The sequence below is a fragment of the Microcaecilia unicolor genome, chromosome 4, assembly GCF_901765095.1.
Source record: "Microcaecilia unicolor chromosome 4, aMicUni1.1, whole genome shotgun sequence".
Lineage (NCBI taxonomy): Eukaryota > Metazoa > Chordata > Amphibia > Gymnophiona > Siphonopidae > Microcaecilia > Microcaecilia unicolor.
The window spans coordinates 272,245,885-272,266,790 of NC_044034.1; the positions used below are offsets into that span (position 1 = coordinate 272,245,885).

General features: G+C 45.7%; 1 protein-coding gene across 2 annotated transcripts in view; it reads left to right on the forward strand.

Moving 5' to 3' along the window:
• The first annotated feature begins 390 nt into the window (after positions 1-390).
• Positions 391-20,906, forward strand: part of IRS2 (insulin receptor substrate 2) — a 28,261-nt gene continuing 7,745 nt past the window's right edge. The window contains exons 1-2 of one of the 2 annotated variants that reach the window (XR_003941964.1): positions 391-3,841; positions 5,280-5,391. Coding sequence is in view for 1 of the 2 variants with exons in the window: in XM_030201565.1 (XP_030057425.1) it covers positions 748-3,841 (3,094 nt within the window). In the remaining variant the exon portion in view is untranslated. The remainder of the gene's footprint in view (positions 3,842-5,279; positions 5,392-20,906) is intronic. The other variant, XM_030201565.1, reaches the window with a different exon arrangement.

The window sequence follows — 20,906 nt, forward strand, 5'->3', positions numbered from 1 at the left end:
CTTTTGTTATCATCACTGCGCGTACGTAAGACAATGGAAAAACAAGCCCCGCTCGGTAGGAATCGAAGCAGCTCTTCGCTCATTTGCTCTCCCAGGCCACTGCCTTTCCTTCTGGGGGAGGAGGGTGGAACTCAGCACTGGAGATGTGAAAAAGGAGGAGGAGGGGCGGGAAAGTTACTAAAACCTCCACTCTTCCCCGCCCTGTACGGGGAATCCTCCTCTACCAATGGCTCCCTTCGCCGTCCGTTTCTGCGTGGTGACCAATCCGCGGTGGTGGGGACAGCTGGTGTGCTTTCCTTGCCCCCTCCCCTGCTCGTGGCCCGCCTGCGCTCGCGCCCTCTCTCCTTCTTTTCCCCGGTTCCCCCCTCCTTTTCTCCTCCTCCCTCACTCGCTTCCCTCGGTAACTGGCTACGTCACGTGTTGTTTTGCTCTTTAGTTCAGTCACTCCGAGCGATGTGTTATTTACTGTTAAACTGCAGTCCGCAGCAGGCTGACAGCATCCAAGAGAAGATGCGATCTGCTGCAAGCAACGCCGCGTGCCAGAGACAGCGAAAGAACGGGACGCCGATGTGAAAGAGATTGCTTTCGGCACCGGGTGTTCTCCAGCTACCTATCTGGATCTTGCCCCCCATTTAAAAAGGTGAAGAGAAGAGCGGGAGGAAGAAAAAAAATCCAAAACTTTACCCAAAGTGAAATTTCGGATAAAAGCAGAACGACAGCAAGAAGTTGGAGGAACAAGAAATTAGAATGGCGAGTCCGCAGACCACTGGGCTGCTGCTGCCGGTGCTGCCCCTGAGCCCCCCTGGGGGCAGTGCTAACCTGAACCACAACAATAACAACAACAGCAGCAGCGTAAAGAAGTGCGGCTACCTGCGCAAACACAAGCACGGCCACAAGCGCTTCTTCGTGCTGCGGGAGCCCGGGGACGGTTACCCGGCCAGGCTCGAGTACTACGAGAGCGAGAAGAAGTGGAAGAACAAGGCGGGGGCGGCCAAGAGGGTAATCGCGCTCGACTCCTGCCTCAACATTAACAAGCGGGCGGACGCCAAGCACAAGTACCTGATCGCCCTCTACACCAAGGACGAGTACTTTGCCGTGGCCGCTGACAACGAGCAGGAGCAGGAAAGCTGGTACCAAGCGCTCACCGACCTGCTGAGCAACAACTGCGGCTCCAACTGCTCCCTCCCGGTCGGGGGCTGCCTGGCCGCCACCCCCTGCTCCTCCTCATCTGCCGCCTCCTCCTGCAGTCTCTCTGTTGGTGCCGGCGACGACCTCAACTACGGGCTGATCACGCCAGCGAGCGCCACCTACCGGGAGGTCTGGCAGGTGACCCTGAAGCCCAAAGGACTAGGGCAGAGCAAAAACTTAACTGGAGTGTATCGGCTCTGCCTCTCGGCCCGCACCATCGGCTTCGTCAAGCTGAACTCCGAGGTGCCCTCCGTCACCCTGCAGCTCATGAACATTAGGCGATGCGGCCACTCGGACAGTTTCTTCTTTATCGAAGTGGGCCGTTCGGCAGCCACAGGACCCGGAGAGCTCTGGATGCAGGCTGATGACTCTGTGGTGGCGCAGAACATCCACGAAACGATCCTGGAGGCCATGAAGGCGATGAAGGAGCTGGCTGAGTTCCGGCCACGCAGCAAGAGCCAGTCCTCGGGCTCCAACCCCATCACGGTGCCCAGCAGTCGCCGCCACCACCACCTCAATCACCCACCCCCCAGCCAGACTGGTCTGCCCCGCAGGGCTCGCAATGACATCAACACCACTTCCACCTCCCCAGCTAGCAAGTTCATCTCTTGCCGCAATCGCACAGCCAGTGAGGGCGACGGCCGAGCGGCTGCTGTGGCTGGTAGTCCCCTTAGCCCCAGCACCCTGAGGACCGCACAGCTGAGCCGCTCAAACACCATGGGTGGTCGCCATGGCAAGATTGTGTTGGTGCCGCTGCCGCATAGCCGCTCCATGTCTATGCCCATGTCGCAGTCACCGCCGCCTGCCAGCAGCCCCATCAGTCTGTCATCAAGCAGTGGCCACGGCTCAGCCTCGGACCCCTTGCCAAGGCCCTTCAGCTGCAGTGCTTCCGTGTCACCCAGTGATGGCGGTTTCCTCTCCTTAGATGAGTACGGCTCCAGCCCAGGACCACGGAGTGCCACCCCCGAGTTGAGCGCCGCCGAGACGCCACCACCTGGTGGCCGGGAGCTGTATGGCTATATGATCATGGAGAGGCAGATGCCGCTGCGGGGCTGTCGGATTATCCCCCGAGATGATGAGATGGAGAAGGGTCACCGGAAGCGCACATACTCTCTCACCACTCCTGCCCGGCAGAGAGTACCCCCACAGGTGTCCTCAGCTTCCCTAGATGAGGCCACCCTGGGCCGCCTCTCCTCCTATGCTGCCTCACCCAAGCTCGCCTACCACCCGTATCCTGAAGACTATGGTGATGTAGAGATTGGCTCCAGCAGTGGCGGAGACAATGGCTACATGCCCATGACCCCCGGAGTGGCACTCCCTGCTAGCAGTGGCAGCATGATCAGCAGAGGTGAGGACTACGTGCCCATGAGCCCCACCAGTGTTTCGGCACCCAAACTCATTCTGCACCCGCGACCCTGCGCTCATGTACCGCAGCAGCAGCAACCCCCACCTATAAATGGCTACAAGAGTGCCTCGCCAGCAGGCAGCTCCCCAGAGGACAACGGCTACATGCGCATGTGGTGCAGCTCCAAGCTTTCTGTGGAGAGCTCCAATGGAGACTACATGAACATGTCCCCCAATGACCACTGTGCCTCACTCACGCCGCCTGACTACTTCTCGGAGCCACCCAAGCTCTCCCCTACCTGCTTCTACGCCCAGGTCCTGGCATCCCGCAACGGTGACTCGGATCAGTATGTCTTCATGAACTCTCTGGGGCAGCGGATTGCCACCGAGCTGCCCCATCAGCCCGTGCCTTCCCCTGATGCTGCTTCCTTCCAGCGGGCTCGAGCACCCCGGCCCTCCCGCCTGCAGCTGGACACGATCAGGACTCTACCAAGCATGAACGAGCAGCCGCTGCCACCTGAGCCCGACAGCCCCGGCGAGTACATCAACATCGACTTTGGCCAGGGGCACCTGCGCTACTCACCACCCTCACTGTCTGCTGACAGCCCGGTTTCGTCAGTGGGCTCTGGTCCTGGGCGGCGTCAGTCTCCTCTCTCCGACTACATGAATCTGGACTTTGGCTCGCAATCACCCAAGGGCTCCCTGGAAACCGTGTCCCCTGCCCCAGGCCACTCCTTTCTACAAGTGGTGGCTCCTGGGCCAGTTGAGAGTGACTACACAGAGATGACATTTAGCGCCTCTGCCACCCCGCCGCAGCCCATTGTCCAAAAGCCAGATGGCAGCCAGGTGACCAGCCCAACATCGGGCCTCAAGCGACTGACTCTCATTGATCAACTCTCGGGTGGCGCCGAGGCCTTCACCTTGCCTGGACCTCCGCCGCCTGACCCCAACCGTGGAGCTAAAGTGATCCGTGTGGACCCTCAGGGCCGCCGGCGCCATAGCTCAGAAACCTTTTCCTCCACCACCACTGTGACCCCTGTGTCGCCGTCCTTTGCACACAACCCCAAGAGGCACAACTCGGCGTCCGTGGAGAACGTCTCACTCAGGAAAAGCGAAGGGCCAGACGCGGTGGAAGAACAGCAGCAGCAGCCACCGAAGCTCCTTGCCAGCCCCATGTGCCGCCACACCTCGGCCGGCTTCCAAAACGGCCTCAACTACATCGCCATGGACGAGAGCCTGATTGCCAAGGGTAGGAATGCCTTCGACCTGGGCAGCTACGCCCACATGGACTTTGCCACGGCTGTCAAAGGTCAGTGACTCTTTTAACAGTGTCTTAATTTGAAACTTGATTTTCTCCACCATCAGTTATCTAGGTGCTCGAGTGTGTATGCTTCTTAAAGATCATACACACGTGTGGATGTAATCCAGATGTGCCATTGATGCACTCACATGTTTAACACAAACCCCGCTCAAGGTTTTGATTTATTTATTTATTTTTTCTGAAAGGGATGAGACTGAATCATGATAGTTACTGTTGTTGTTCTTAATTTTCATTGATTGCTCAAATGTGAAGAAGCAGGGAACTCCTTTCCTCTCTGCCTTAAACTAGTGGTATTAGTCCTATCATACTTTGGCTCTTATTTCTCTTGCAATTCTTCTAACATTTTAAAAAAAAAATTTCTTCTGCATGTGATCTATTCAGAATAAATCAGATACAGTTATTTTTTAAACATTTTTTTTAGCTTGCTAGCGTGGGTGTATTTATTGGCAGTAATCAGTGCGCAGCGAGCTGCAGTACTGGCATTTGTCATTCAGAAAATCAGTTGAGCAATGAACTAAGCCTTTAAAGATACCCATTCTGCTGGTGGTGGTTTACACCGTAGTAGATCTTGTGCCCAGCTATCTCCGTGGTGGCTTCAGAAAATTCTGGTAGAGTGACCACACTGGGCTCAGGAGAGCCACAAGGGTAAATGGCAATGCCAGAAAGCTGGACAGATGCTGCAGTGAGTGGGAGGGGAGGAAAAGCAATAAGATGGCTGTGCTGTACTGGGAGTGACTAGGGGTGGAATATTGGATTATTTTATGGACATGTGCCCCCCCCCCCCCCATGAGATTTTGTGATGGGTCACAAACACAGCGCACTCAAGCTGGTGATTTCCCCGTGGTAGTTGGTGAATAGACTAGAGGACCTGCCTTTTGGGGGGGGGGGGGGGGGACATTTTCAGTGCCCATGTGGAAGTCCCATCTCTTTCTATAACTTATTCAGCACAGGGGCCAACTTAAACCAGTTGGGGGCGCTAAGCTCCGTGCAGGCGTTGTAGCCCTGAATGCAGTAGGGTTTGTGCAATATTAGAGGTGCGCAAACACCCAAAGCGTTAGCATTTATGGTTCGGACTGTCTACTAGTGAAAAGCTTTACTTGGAAGAAACAGGAAAGGAAAAAAGTCTTTCTGCAGTGGAGATCAAAAGGACCACTTGCTTTTCAACTGCAACAGGGAACCCTTAAGACCAAAAAAGATCCCAGTTGGATTTGTAGGATAGACCTGCTTGATCTTTAGATTCGGGCAGAAAATACGTCCGGGATAACAGATAAGATCAGGATTTGAGCAGCCGGGAATCTGGATCTCTTTGTTAGTTTCTGTGGTATGTTAGGGCACATATAAATCCAGCGCTGATTAAAAACAGCATGACAAATTAAACGCAGCTTGAAGGAGGTATAATTAGACTCATTCATTTACTTTCTTGCAGTTTGATGGACAGGATCATCAAGGCCACTCGGTGGAAATTGCTTTAACATAGGCTTAAAACCTCCCCAAGCTTAGAGCAAGGCTACCACTAAAGTGATCTTTCAACGGAATAGGTAATTTACACACGTAATTTAATTAACAGTTCGCCTTCTGTTTAAAATTAGGATGCTTGCAGTTTCCATTTGGGCTTTTCCATTTTATCTGAAACCCAATTTGTCTTCTCAGAATCCCTGGTCATGACGATGTTCAGAATTTTAGAACATCAGTGTTTTTAGTACGTTTACTGGTTTTTAAGTGAATATAACAAGACCGGTTCTGAAACTGATGTGCTTAAGGCAGTAGTAATTTAGAACATCTGGGACAAATGACTTTTCAGTTCAGACTTTTAACCTGTGATGGGAATGGCAGGGAGAAAGTCCTGTAAACTGGGAGACACCAGACTCTATTTATGTATGTCTTTGAGTCTCCAGATGATATTGTACAGGACCATACAGTATAGACTAAACAGAGTGACCTTAACTTTTCTGCTGAGCATGAATTATTCTGGCCTGATTTGGGGGGCAGGATGAGACTGTGCTGGTTTGGTTAAAACTGGATAATACTGGCACTAAAGTTGGTCCTTTTGCCTGGCCTTAAAAGCAGATGCAGGAAGTGAGAATCTTTACCAATAATGGGTTTCAGTTTTTGTTTTTCTCCTTAGCTGCCCTGAAGAGCAGTAGTTAATGTAGTGAATGAATGGTAAACACATGATGTTCACTTACATAAAGAAGGTAAACATTTATGCCTTTTGTCATGGACACAGCTGTAAACTCCATGTGAAAGTTCAGGTGTGGTTAATGTTTTATTAAATGCTTAATGTTTTTCAAGGCCAGCTTGACTGGGATTCCCTCAGTTAATTCCTGTGGTTGATGGAGCTTCTTGATGTAGTATTCCTTCAGTGTACTACAAGTGGCTTTGATGTATGGCTTTAACTTTGCATAGCTGTATCCATTTAGTTAAAAAGAAGATTTTAAAAAGTTACCTTGTAAAGGGTTTCAGTTTTAACTCTGCTTTTCTGTGTCTTGATCATTTATCTATGGGTTGACCGTCAAAGCATTAACTGGCCAGAAATGGCTTCTGGCAGGTTAAATTGTTTTATTTTATTATTTCCATTTTGCTCACACCTTAAGTGGTATTGTTTGGGTGGCTAAATGCTGAATAGCCGGCCACATAAACATGGATATTCAGTGCCAGTGCCTGGCCTGCGTTGAATTCCTGGGAATAAATCTGGCAGCAGCTAACCCCCCCCCCCCCCCCCCCCCCCCCCCCCCCCCCCCGTTGCCAGCTGAAAATCTACCTCTATGCATTTGCTGAAAAAATGTGTCCAACTGGAAGTTGTACCCACTCAGTCTTGTTTTGATCCTTCGTACTGTCGGTTAGGATAATACCATACAACGTGGAACGTGTTAGGTACAAAGGTTTTCTGTGCTAGGACAAGGTCTGTGGAGCTGCTTGCATGGCAAAAGCCAAATGTGCACCAGATTTCTGAAGTTCAAGTCAAGCCAATAAGACGTTTTTGTTTGTTTCAAACGTTATTTGTAATTCCTTTGGAAATAATCCAGGATTGAAAAAAGTCTGACATCCCTGTAACAAATGGATCTATTTCCTGTTAGTTTATTTTAGAATGCTGTGTGTGTGTGTGTTCCATGGTTGCCAAGGATACCTTCAGTCATTTAAGATAAATTGTTATAGACAAAGGTGAATGGCGGGTTTGTTTTAAAGTGAACCAGAACAGTGGTTGCCCAGGGCAAAGGAAACGTTTTAAGTCGATTGCTTCTGATTGCTTGATGCCTTTTTAAGATAGCTACACTTAAGTAAGAAAACAAAATGAAACATTGAAACTGGAAAATATTTTTCTTTAATGGGTAAACTATATCACCATATCCTGATTTCATTCACCTTTTTGTTCTGCGAATCTAGATTCGGTTGACAGCCTTAGTCAAGAGGCAAACATTGAAAGGCGTTTGACCTTAGTCTTTTTGGGCCCTGTTTACAAATTCGCACGCTAAAAATTAGCACGTGTTAATGCTAGAGATGCCCATATTTTCCTATGGGTGTCTCTAGCGTTAGCAAGCGCTAAAAACGCTAACGCATCTTAGTAAACAGGGCCCTTTATTAGTTAACCAAATCAAAACTATAGCCACATTTATTGGCAAACATATTGGGCTATTCTACTTGGAGCCGAAAACCTGCTTAGAATCACCAACCTTTTTCTTTGTATTTTGAAGATACTTAGAAGTGCAATGTATGACTCTTTGTAGGGGATGATTGCTAATCTTGGGTCATTAACTTAGTTAATGATTTGTTTAGTTTTGAAATTGGTGCAGTTACATAGGAAATCTATGGTTGTTCCAGTGCCTCTTAGTTCCCAGATTACCGTAATCCTGGTTTTTTTTTTTTTTTTTAATAATCATTTGCTTGCTAGCACTGTAATATTAATCAGTCTTGTAAAATACTCTCATTCAGAACTGATGAAGCTGTACAGGTTTTTCATAATGAGGGGTGTGTACCTTCGGAAGTATTTTGTAAATGTAAAGTAAAGATTGTGTATTATATCTAGGAAGCCTCTAACAGGCCTCTTTTTTTTGTTTTGTTTTGAGGAATGATTCACTGGTTTGTTTACATTAGCTGTCAGCGTGTCCCATATCCTAGACAAGAACACTTCCTTCCTGGCAGATGGCAGCCCCAGGGCCGTGCACCTGCCATGACAAGCAATAGCCTTGCTGTTGACAATAGGCTAATGACTGCAGACCATCTGCCTTGCAGCCTAAACAAAATAGGAAAAAATATTTGCCCTTCAGCTAGGGAATGACGCATCTAAAGCACGTAATAGCGATGAAGTTGGGATTGAGAGCCCGAGAAGACATGAATTGTAGCGCACAATTCCCTTTGCATGCAAATGAAGCTTGATTTTGTTGTTCATGGAAGCAAATGCTGTTCCTCGATAGTACGCCATTTCCAAGTATAACAGGACAAATTCAGCTGCTCTGTTTTGTGTGTGTAGGGGAGGGGAGTGCTTTTGCTGTACAGTCGCATGTGGTTCAAGATTCGCCGTGTTCTCAACAGTTTTTACAACTTTTCACCTTACGAAAGCTGCTTTTGTGGTGTGGCATTCAGCGCCCTTTCCAAATACATGCACTCGTAGGGTTGCCATTGCCTTTGCCCTACACTACCTGATCTTGTGAGTGAATACAAGCGACAGGAAGCAGAATGTTTGCCTCCAATTCTGTGAACTCCACTCTTCTGAAATTCCATCCTATATACCTGTATCTTTTATGTATTTAGATTGTAACTTTCTGTCATGTCCATCAAACAGGCCCTGATTTCTTCTCTCTACTTTTTTTTTCTTTTTACCTTGGATTTTGAATGCAATAATGTGTTGGGGGGGGGGGGGGGTGGGAAAGAGGTCAAAGGACATCTTTTTGAGGTAAGCCAAGTTCTCTGTAAACTCAAAAACTACCCGTTACCCCAGGTATCCACATATGGAGGAGGATTATGGCCCATTACGTGGACATTGTTGGACAGCTTGCTGTGCTGAAGGAAACCCTAGTGCTGTAAAAATATCGGCAAACCCATTGACGGCAGTGCCAGCAAAACTACATGATTTTCTTGCAGTTCGCTGCCAAATCCAGGTGATACTTAGCCCAGAAAGGCTAAAGATGCAGCAGTTTCAACTTTAGATGTAAAAATAAGTGGGCTCATCAATTGTGCAACAATACCACATGGATTTTGTTTTTACACAGACTCTGCTCTTATTTTATCTGGAAAGCAAGGTCTTGCCTGGGTCATATTTGTTCCTGTTTCAGTTAGCATGAAGTCAGACTTTGGGATGAACCAAAGTTAAATTATACAACTTCTGTACTCGTTATTATAACAGAGAAGTCATTAGGTCTGTGAATGATTTAAAATTTTGCTTGGAGATGGTATAGAAACTGTGATGTACCAAGTGCAAGGTGTAAAATCTAGAACCAGGGCTTAGTTGATTTAATAGTACTAAAATGTGTTTGAGTATATAGTGCCACATTAAAACACTTTTGTGGAAATGGTTTTCTTTATTTTTTATTTTTTTTGTTACATTTGTACCCCGCGCTTTCCCACTCATGGCAGGCTCAATGCGGCTTACATATTGTATACAGGTACTTATTTGTACTTGGGGCAATGGAGGGTTAAGTGACTTGCCCAGAGTCACAAGGAGCTGCCTGTGCCTGAAGTGGGAATCAAACTCAGTTCCCCAGGACCAAAGTCCACCACCCTAACCACTAGGCCACTCCTATTTTGGAATATACTCTTGCAGAATTCTCAAATTTTCTCCAGAATTCTGCATTTTTCATTTAGAAATTTGTGTTTTGTGTGTGTAGAATTCCCCCTTCATATAGGCCTGGATATTCCCTGCCTCAGGTCTGACAGCTCCCTAGCTTTCTTCCTGCTGAAGCTAAACCACCTCGCCACCCCCCCCCCCCCCCCCCCCAAGCAGTCTCACTTTTCCTCCTTAGGCTTTATCTATCTCCCTCTACAGGTTAAACTCTGTTTTTTTTCTGTCACTCTTTTCAGGGTGGAGACCCCCCCCCCCCCCCCCCCATTTCCTTTCTTCTACCTGTTTTCTAGTGAGACCCCCAACTCTCTCCCACCCCGTACGGCCCCACATGCTTAGCCCTTCTATCCCAACCCCCACACCTGCCACAAGATAAATTGTTTCTAATATTCTCCCTTGGCTTCGGAACCTAATCTGTAAAAGCTGGTGAGGAAGGAAGCAGCTGTATATCAGGCCACATCCTCCTCCATCTCTTGGGATTGACCTGCAGTACTTAAACTGCAGGGGCTCTACAGGGTCTTTTGTGGTTTAGCTCTACAGGGTCTTTTGTGGTTTAGATACTGCAGTTGTCTCAAGCGATGGAGGAGAATGTGGTCTGACATACAGTTGCTTTCCTCCTGGTTAGTTTTTGCAGATTAGGTTCTGGGGGATAAGGGAAAATATTAGAAACGGTTTATTGGGTTGGGGGGGGGGGATAGACTAAGTTTGCAATGTTTTGTTTTGAGGGGGTGAAGAAGAAAACCACTACTGCTTCTACTGCCTCTGCAGAATTCTGCACAAATTTAGCAATCCACAGTGGCACAGAATTCCCTTAGTGGTATAGCCAGACCAGCCAAGTTGGGTGGGCCCACAGTTAACATGGGTGGGCCCTTCCAACCCCTCCCCCCCCTTTGTCCTATATCTCTCTTGATCTCCTCTATCCCAGATCCAGTGTCTGGCAACGCCCCTCCCACTGCCCCCCCACCCCAAAAAAAACCCCCTCTTTCCCCATTCTACTTCACAATGAGCAGTAGCAGCGATTCATATCCACTGTCTGCTCCGGCCACGTGGCTTCCCTCGGCCACATCCCACCATAGACGAAAGAAGAAGTGACATCAACAAGGGTGAGATGAGGCCAATCCAGGTCACAAGTACTCTACAGAATCCCAAATTAGTAGCAAGATTCATACTACTGATCCCATGGACAAGCACTGGCTTTTTGTATGTTGCTCTGTTTGCTAAAATATAAATGTGTTCTTTATAAAGAACTGGCTTGCATAGTCTACTCTTTCATTCAAAATCCATTCTTTCTGAATTATCTGGTATTTGTATAGCTGGAGGAATGAACCCTCAGGACGCATAGAGGCATATTTTCAAAGCACTTAGCCTCCCAAAGTTCCATAGAAACCTATGGAACTTAGCCTCCCAAAGTGCTTTGAAAATATGCCTCATACTGTGCTAGACCTTTCTTCAAGTCTTTTACAACTGATTCACTACTAATGTTTAATGAGGGAGAATGGCTTTCCTTCTCTCCCCCAGCCTTATTAAGATGATAATTCTAATGAGAGATTAGCTTGAACCCTGTGGGGTCTCTGCATTATAGCTTAGCGTGCACACTATGGCCAAATAGAATAAAAAGCTATCCACTCTAAACCAGTCCCAGAAGGAGCATCTGATAAAATGTTAACGGGGCAATTCTAGAAGTTTATGCCTAAGTGTACGAGACACTTATGTGCAAAACTGCAAATTAAAGGCCCCGTTCACGCATATAAGTACGCTAGGGTCCTGATGCTCAGAACTCCAGTGCTGTATGGAACAGCATGGCAAAACAACTTCCCAATGTTCAACGCTAATGGTGATCTAATTTAGGTGCGCTTAGCATGAAGCGTAGGACGTTAAGGGGGAGGATTGTGCTTTGACCATGCTCACAGGAGGAGAAACATCCACGATTGGGCGGGGGCAGGGAGAGAAGCGGCTGAAAGATCTGCAGTACGAGAAGCTGCTGAAGGATCTGCAGTGCTGAAGTCATGGAGAAGCCCTGGAGCCTCTTCCTGAACCCCGAGAAGTCGCCGTGCAGGGACTGGTGAAGCTAGGACAGGAATGGAGCCAGCAGAGTGGGGGGATAATGCTGCCACAGGGGTGCTGCAAACAACAGAGAGTGTCTTTGGAGGGTATTCCTATTTTCTGTGGCTGTCTCGATCCTCCTTCCAGCGCCTCATTTGCTGTGTACCAGCCATGCAGTTGCTTGGTTGAAGAACAAGAGGACCTGAGACACCCTAACGCCAGCTCCGTGCTGGCGCAAGGCTTCTGGCGGTAAGGGTACCCTTGTGAAATGCACTTTTCTACGAACGTCGGAGGGAATAGCATGGGGTGCTGTCTTTCATCCATAACTTAGTGCATGCTTGCTAAGACCAAAAGATGCATTGTGGAGCAGTGGCCTAGTGGTTAGAGCACTGGTCTTGCAATCCAGAGGTGGCCGGTTCAAATCCTGCTGCTGCTCCTTGTGATCTTGGGGAAGTCACTTAACCCTCTATTGCCTCAGTTACAAACTTAGATTGTGAGCCCTCCTGGGACAGAGAAATATCCAGTGTACCTGAATGTAACTCACCTTGAGCTACTCCTGAAAAAGATGTGAGCAAAATCTAAATAAATAAATAAATGCAGGAGTGGGTGGAGTGGAAGTGAGAACGGAGGAGGACAGGAACAGCAGAAGGACTCTTGACACACCTATCTGGATTGTCTTTGTAACTGACCTGCCTTGCCACAGCTCATGCCTCTTTCATGCAGACTCCATTGCTTGCCCCGTTCTACATTCCAGTTTCTCACCAATCACCTACTCATTCTGCTTTTTGAACATTGTTATTAATGTAGAAAATATGTGCTCACCTACAGACCTGGAAGAATAGGCTAATAAAAGGGGTCAAACATGAAAGGCCATTCACATTACAATTATTGGAAAGTTTGATTCTAGGAAAGAGGATGTGGAGGCAAAGGGGAGGTAAGGTAAGGGCATCACTAATAGAAGCAGGGGCTCCAAGTGACTTTGGGGAAGTTCCTCGAGCACCAAGAGACGCAACCTAAGATTAGAAAAAAAAAAAAAGATGTAGATAGAAATAGTCAGTCTTGGGTGCCACTGGCTTGATTAACTTCCAAGTGTACTTTGATATGTTACCTACACATATCACAAAATATGATCTCTAGAAGGAGATATTCTGGCAAACTTCAAGCAATTTAAGATGAGCACTGGCTGTAAATTTGACAGTGAGATCATATCCAATATATTCTGGCTTACAGGCAAGGATCATTCCTGTAAACCACATAGATTTATTACAATATATGGTATTTCAAACTTTAATAAACTTAAAACATTAGTTGTAATGGCCCTCAGGGATCCAGATGTGCTCCTGCTTCTCTTTTCAGCACCAACAAGAAGCAATAAATAAGGGGGCCATGAGGAGGAGAACTGTGTGCTCAGTTTATAACAGAGGTACATAAGTGTTGCCATACTGGGATGGACCGAAGATCCATCAAGCCCAGCATCCTGTTTTCAACAGTGGCCAATCCAGGTTAAAAGTACCTGGCAAGATCCCAAAACAGTACAGTTCTTTTTATGCTGGTTATCCTAGAAATAAGCAGTGGATTTTCCCCAAGGCTATCTTAATAATGGCTTTTCTTTTGGGAAGCTATCCAAACCTTTTTTTTAAACCCTGCTAAGCTAACTGCTTTTACCACATTCTCTGGCAACGAATTCCAGAGTTTAATTACAAGCTGAGTGAAGAAATATTTTCTCTAATTTGTTTTAAATTTACTAATTTTGTAGCTTCATTGCGTGCCCCCTACTCCTGGTATTTTTGGAAAGAGTAAATAAATGATTCACATCTACCCATTCCACTACACTCATTACTTTATAGACATCTATCATATCTCCCCTCAGCCGTCTTTTCTCCAAGCTGAAGAACCCTATCTGCTTTAGCCTTTCCTCATAGGGAAGTTGTCCCATTCCCCCTTATCATTTTCATCGCCCTTCTCTGTACCTATTCTAATTCTACTAATATCTTTTTTGAGATGCAGTGACCATAATTGTAGCACAGTATTCGAGGTGCGGTCGCACCATGGAATGATATAAAGGCATTATAATGTCCTCATTTTTGTTTTCCATTACTTTGTTAGGAAAGTAACAGTACCTAACATTTTATTTGCTTTCTTAGCCGCCACCCGCCGCACACTAAGCACAGGGTTTCAACGTATCATCGATGATGACACCTAGATCCCTTTCTTGGTCAGTGACTCCTAATGTTGAACCTTGCGTCACATAACTATAATTTGGATTCCTCTTTCCCACATGCATCACTTTTAAATGAAATCTGCCATTTGGATGCCCAGTTTCGAAAGGTCCTCCTGTAAATTTTCACAATCCTTTTGTGATTTAACAACTTTGAATAACTTTGTGTTGTCAGCAAATGTAATTATCTCACTAGTTACTCCCATCTCTAAATCATTTATAAATATGTTAAAAAGCAGTTGTCCCAGCAAAGATCCCTGGGGAACCGCACTATCTGTCCTCCACTGAGAATACTGACCGTTTAACCCTCCTCTCTGCTTTCTCTCTTTTAGCCAGTTTTTAATCCACAATAGAACATTACCTCCTATAACATGACTTTCCAATTTCCTCAGGAGACTTTCATTTGTCATATACGTTTTGAAAATCCAGATACACAATATCAACTGTCTCACCTTTATCCACACATTTTTTCACCCCTTGAAAGAAATGTAGTAGATTGGTGAGTCAAGATTTTCCTTCACTAAATCCATACTTTAGAAATATGCTCTGTAACTTTGTTCTTTATAACAATCTCTACCATTTTGCCCGGCACTGACGTAAGGCTTACCATTCTATAATTTCCCGGATCGATCACCTCTATAACCTTTTTTTAAGAATCGTCGTTACATTGGCCACCCTCCAATTATGCTTGATTTTAAAGATATTACAATAGTTCTGCAAGTTCATTTTTCAGTTCTATCAGTACTCTGGGATGAATTCCATCCGGTCCAGGCGATTTGCTACTCTTCAGTTTGTCAGATTGCTGAATTACATCTTCATGTTTATAGCGATTTCATTCAGTTTCTCATCAGCTTTGAATACCATTTCTGGCACCGGTATCTCTCCCAAATCTTCCTCGGTGAAGACTAAAGCAAAGAATTCATTTAATCTCTGCACTATGGCTTTGTCTTCCCTGAGTGCCCCTTTTATCCCTCGGTCATCTAGCAGTCCAACTGATTCTTTTGCCAGTTTCTTGCCTTTAATATACAGTGTTATGTTATGGTACAGGCATGCCGTTTGTGATAAGTAAGGTCGTTCCTCACTTGTAGGATTACGACCCATGCAGGTTTTTCCACGATTTGGGTGAAATTGATCAACATCTACTGTTGGAATGCATTACAACTTTTTCATTATTTGGACTGCCCCAGACTCATCCATTCCCCTCCTGTTGCCATGCCTCCTTTTGGGTTTCGCGTTAGAGGATTTGGGTGTGGCTCTTTATAGAATTGCTCGCAGGCAGGTCATTCTCAAATACAAATTAGAGCCCATTAGCATCAGTCATTAATTCTGTATTGACTGAGGACGGGCGTGGACTGCGTATTGCATTTGGCATGTGGTACTCCACCACGCACTGTCACTTTTGCAGTTTAGCATTGCATCTAACTCTACCCTAAGGAGTGTTTATTTGCTAATTTGGTACACTTACATATTGCCTTCAGTGTTAGCTCCAGGCTTTGCATTGAGCGCAGAGTTAATTTTTCTATCTGATGCACAGTAAGCGCAAAACTTCGCCTCACTTAGTAAAACAGTAAAGCCTCTCCTGCACATGCTTAAAAGAAGAAAGCATGCGTTTGTATGCTTTTTAGTTAATCCTATATTTCTCAATCTGTCTCATGTCCTTCCCCACTGGCACCGTGGCCAGGAGCCATAGGTGTTCCAAATCTGTGTTGGATAAGTAAAGTGTGACTTGTGGCTCACTGGGAGGTTTTTAACATTCAAATTTCTTAGCTTTTGGGCTTGCAGGCGCTATCAAAGTGGCATACGTTGAGGTACACTAGGTACTTTCTCTGGCCTCAGAAGGCTTACAATCTAACTCCACCCCCCCCCCCCCCCCTTTACAAAGCCACGCTAGTATCTGCCGATGCGGTAATTCCGACATAGCCCATTCAAAGTGAATGGGCTGTGTTGGCATTGCGACAGCTACTAACTTGGCTTTGTAAAAAGGGGGGAGGGGGTTAAGTTTGTACCTGAGGCAGAGGAGCTGCAGTGGCTTTGTCCACTTTGTGCCAAAAATGTTTTTTTTGGGAGCGGCTTATTGGCTTTCTCTCTAGTGTTTTAGAAATAGGACTTCAGAAGTTTTCTTTAAGTAAGAAGATGTGTTGTATCTTAACCAACAAGATGCTGAGAAAGCATAAAAGATATCAAGGGGCGGAATCTCATTTTTGACAACACTCTTTCCTGTAGGCATCTGTCCTTTTTCAGAGATGGGAGGTGAATATTGTCAACTATGCTCATTTTAGTTCCTAATAGAGGAATTTTGCTGGGCAGCTTGATGTCATGGCAACTGATGAACATCAGGGAATATTTTAATATCTGAGCTGGTCAGGTTGTATTTTCTTGCCTAAGCAGGTGCCCATCTTACGGTTTTTATTGCCAAAGAAGCAGTTTTTTGTTTTTTTTTTTAGGGTAGATACAGCTAGGTTTCTAGTTGAAACTGGAATAGTTCTAATTTATCATTAAACCAGTTCCCTCCGGGTGAGTTGCCTGGGCTGTGCACTGTACTCCAGTTGTGGCTGGAATGTTTCCGACATTAGAAAGTGGACTCTGTGCTCCTGCCACACCAGAAACATGCGGTCTGCAGCACACTGTCTGCACTGTGGATGGTAACATAGACAAGATGTGTGTGCTCTCTGGTTGACTACAACTTGCTGCCTGCTCCCCTGAAAAAAATGTTGTAATGTAAAGCTTAGGAGAATGCGCTGTACACGTGGATCATGCGATTAGCTTGCCTAGCAGACCTGTAAATCAAATTAAACCAAAGTGCTGTCAATGAAAAGTTTGTGCCCTTCACTAAATAGGGAGGAGACATGCTAGACTTTATTTTATTATTATTATTACCCAGGTTTTCTTGTTTGTCAGTTTGAAGGAAAGAGAGCAAAAGCTGAGGCCTGCAGGAATAACTTAGCTGAAAGAACGTTCTCTGTAGAAATGCTGCTTGGGGCCATGCTAAATATTTACTGACACTACAGTGGAGGAGGGGCATGCTGCCAGGGAGGCTCTGGACATCAATAATTGTGCTAGCCAACACTGAATACTTGTTTGCTTCCCGGCTAAAACACTTCTGTCCAGTTGTTTCAGTGTAGAGTGATAGATGAAACTGTACCGAGTCGTAGAGTACAGTATGTTATTGGAGTTCACCCTTTTGGTCTGTATCTTCACAGCTGGCCTTAGAACAAGAAACTTGGCAGTGTATAACAGTCCTTACCTTGCTTTTGCCTTCTTGAAAGGAACAAAAATGCCTAATGCTGCTTTTCTTGGCACGCATGGGAATGTTAGTTTGTCAGCAGAAAGCTGTTAACCGATTTTGCTTGTGTTCACCCTGGGACTAGGTGTCTTACTCTGGGAACAGTGCAGAAAGCTAATGCAGATGGTAGCGGGATGTCTGCTCACAAGTTTCTGGTTGCGTGATGGCAGAAAAGGGTTTTACACAGACATTAACCTGTACAAAACCTCACATGAAGACACCAGCACACAGCATATCCAAATGAATGGTAATGAGGCTATTAGCTCTTTGTTCCCAATGCAGAGACGTATGTGGAAGACTTTTAAGGCGAACACAACGCAAGAAAACACCAGGTCTGAGGAGGTGTAGAAGGGTTGGCTCATTCTTATACTGTACTGTCTGTGAAGATTTAATGCCAGTTTCTGTTTTGTTGCCAACAAAACAGTTCCCACAGCTTTTAAGTCAAAAATGGGAGGTGATGGTTCTACACACCGGTCCGAGCAGAAAAGAATTGTGTTTGCTCATGTACCGGAATGTTCTGTGTATAAACATCATCATGAAATTTTGTGATGCCAGTATTTAATAACATTTCACGAAATGCAAAGATGTGTGCCGACACATTTTGGGGGGGGGATTTGCTCAGGCATGTGTACGGTACTAGCTGCCCTCAGTGCATGCTGTTTGTTTGCTTGGCTGATTAGCGCACAAGTTCTGCGCACTTCAAATTTACATATCATTTTAGCTTACTGCTCAGTGTACCAAACTGAAGTGTTCATGTTTGAAGCTATGTGCCTGACTTTCTGCTCTTGCCTTGATTTCAAGTAAAAAGTGTCTATTTTATGTGAATTATTTTCAACAGTGACTAGCTTATTGGCTAAGCCAACCTCGCTTGTTGCCCCTATTTTTCAAGGGAAATGACATTTTAGATTAGGTGTGAAATGCAGATGAACATGAATAGGTTTCAGATTCAAGTAACTGAATTGACGCAACTATTGTGTTATGTGTCACAAAGTAATACGTTATAGGGGTTAAAGTAAAAAGTACAGACAGTAATTTACAAAATATTGAATTCCTCTCTGTATACCTCTGTAGGAGCACAGGTAACACTATCACTGTCTGTTTAGGAATGTTACCAATCAATATTCAGGTGGTGGTGATCAATATATTTTTAAATACTGAGCGTCGCCGGCTAATTTAGACCCAGATTCGGTGCTAGGCCATGCCCTGGCACCATTTAATATCCAGGTCTGACCAGACTGTGACTGGCTACCTGAACTTATGCGAGTCTTAGCAGATTTTTAGCTGGGACTCACATAAAGATACTTATGAGTGTCTTGGCTGAATGTCAGCTTGCACCTGCCTAAGTGCCTTTCTTTCTTTCAAACACCCTGCCAATGTCACCCCCCTCCCCCTTGGGGCCTACCTGTTTCCCTAGTGGTCTAGTGGGTGTAGGGGGTATCCTAAGCAGGAGTAATCCCCTCTTGCCCATGCCCCAAGTGGCTGCCTGCATTAAAATGGTTCCCTTCAGCTCTAGCGGTAGTCTTGCGGTACTGTCGCTAGAGGTCAGGCTTCCATATATGCTTGCAAGTCACCACACGCTACCCTGGCTGGATATAATCAAGGTCAAGGGTTGGGCTCTGTTGAGTGTTAGATGTATGATTGAATAGAGTGCCACAAAGCTATCAAGACTAGAAGGCACTGGGTCCATGACACTGCACACCGAACTAAAGAACAGTTGGAGTTGACAATGTGCATGAAATTACTGATAAACTAGTGCCTGGTTTGAAGTTGTGAATGGAAGTGCTACTATAAAAGTCTGTCAGCTTAGTTCCTTTGAGTTCATTCAAGTTTTGCTCTGTAGGTCTTCTGTACTTCAATGGGGATTGGGTGGGGGGATCTCAGCATATGTCCAGCTGTGTACAAAATGACAGCAGTAAAACAGTTGGCAGACATTTGGGAGGGGACGGGAAGGATATTCAAAAGGTCTTGTATGTTTTAACATTGGGTGTTAGTGCATAAATTCTGTGTTGGTAAAACTTGTTTTCTAATTTTGGAGAAGGGAGACTTCAGACTTGCTTTGAACCTCAAGTTCAAATTTGTGGGTAAAAGTCAACAAAAAATGTCACCCTGCACATCCTTGTGATAGTTTCATTCCATCAGCCTTTTGGCAGAAGGTAATGTCCCTCTTCCTCCATGTTAAACTGCTGACTTCTCTCTGGTCAAAATCCCTCATTTTCCTTCCCATCCCCCTAGAAATCCCTGATTGTCGCTTGGTTCTCAGTCTTCGCCATCTCCCCAAACTCTCCACTTTTTTGTATCTCCTACAACTGCCTCTTTGCACCCATCTGTCTCTTGTTCATCCCATCACTATATCTGGGCACCTTTTTTTGGATAATTCTTCACACTGAGATCGGTACAACAGGTGGGCAGTATATGTTGTCTCATAGTGCCAGGATTCATGATGTAATCACTGATGGTCCTTTTCACAAGAAAGAAATCCTTTGTGCTTACGTATCTCTACTAGATGCAGTTTCTCTCATCTCCTTTGTGTTTGCCTTTCATCTTCCATTTTCTATGAAGCCCTCCCTTTTACTCCAGTTTACCCCTCCCCCTCCTTTGCTTTTGTTACCCTCTTTTTAGATAGCTGCCATTGCACAAATGTTTTCCTGGGAGCTGAAACGGCAGCTTTTCATGAGGGGGAAGCCCACGCCGGCGGTAGTGAGAGTTTCCTTCCTAACCTCAATAGCATGTATAGGGGACCCACTCTGATAGTGACAGCGATGGATATGTGCATGTTTGATGTGGTAGGCTGTCATTTGCTGCCTCTCTTAGGTGGCTGCAGTTTAGGGCCTGCTTCGTGACTCACTGCATGTGCAGTTAGCAAAAGGCCATTGTACCCATAGTGCTAATGAAAATATGACATTGAGTGATGGCTCGTGGACTACAGAGTTTAGTATCCTCATGGTAGTCACCAGGCAGGAGCTTGGATCCTGCTTTTGCCTGTGTGTGTGAAATTGAGTGGTTGTTTGGCTGCTTGCCACATGTTAATCACTTCAGTGGCATGTTTTCTATAGAGTTTGAGCAGCTATTCTGTTACTTCTGTTCTGTCACATTGGTGCTTAAAAATTCAAAGCCCGTAAGGCCTGGTGCAGCATGTGCTGGATGGAATGTGTTCTTCAGTTCAGTGCTTGGCTCAAAGTTTAAAATGTAATGTGACAGCCCATTTGAAAACTTGATTAACTTTAGATTGCACTTAATGTTTCTCCATACCCTTCTACCATTTAAAGGTGTATGGCTTCAAATGTCTGTGCAGTCTGACTCCTTGCTTTTAGGCATGTTTTGCAGTAGTGCCTATTGGGGATGGTCTGTGTCTGTCCTCTAGAGCAACTTGTTTCATGTGTTGGCTCCAGCCTATGAGATATAAACAAATCTATAAGTGGGGATAGAAGCCAAGATGAAAATGAAGAAGAAAATTAGAGAGGTAGCTAGCTGTCTTAGAAGCTTCTAGATCTCTCCTGTGCCTGTTTAAAATAAGAGGGGAATCCAGGTAAGATATCCCCTCATACTGAACATCCTTACTCATGAGGGAGGTTGAGTGAATGTGACAAATTATAATTTTACATTCCTGGATGCTAACGTTTTCATTAATTGTGTATACTTTCCCACTGTTTAAATTTAAACTAGTCCTTCGATCTTCAAAACACCTAGGGGCTTATTTTCGAAAGAGAAAAACGTCTAAAAAAAATGGCATAAA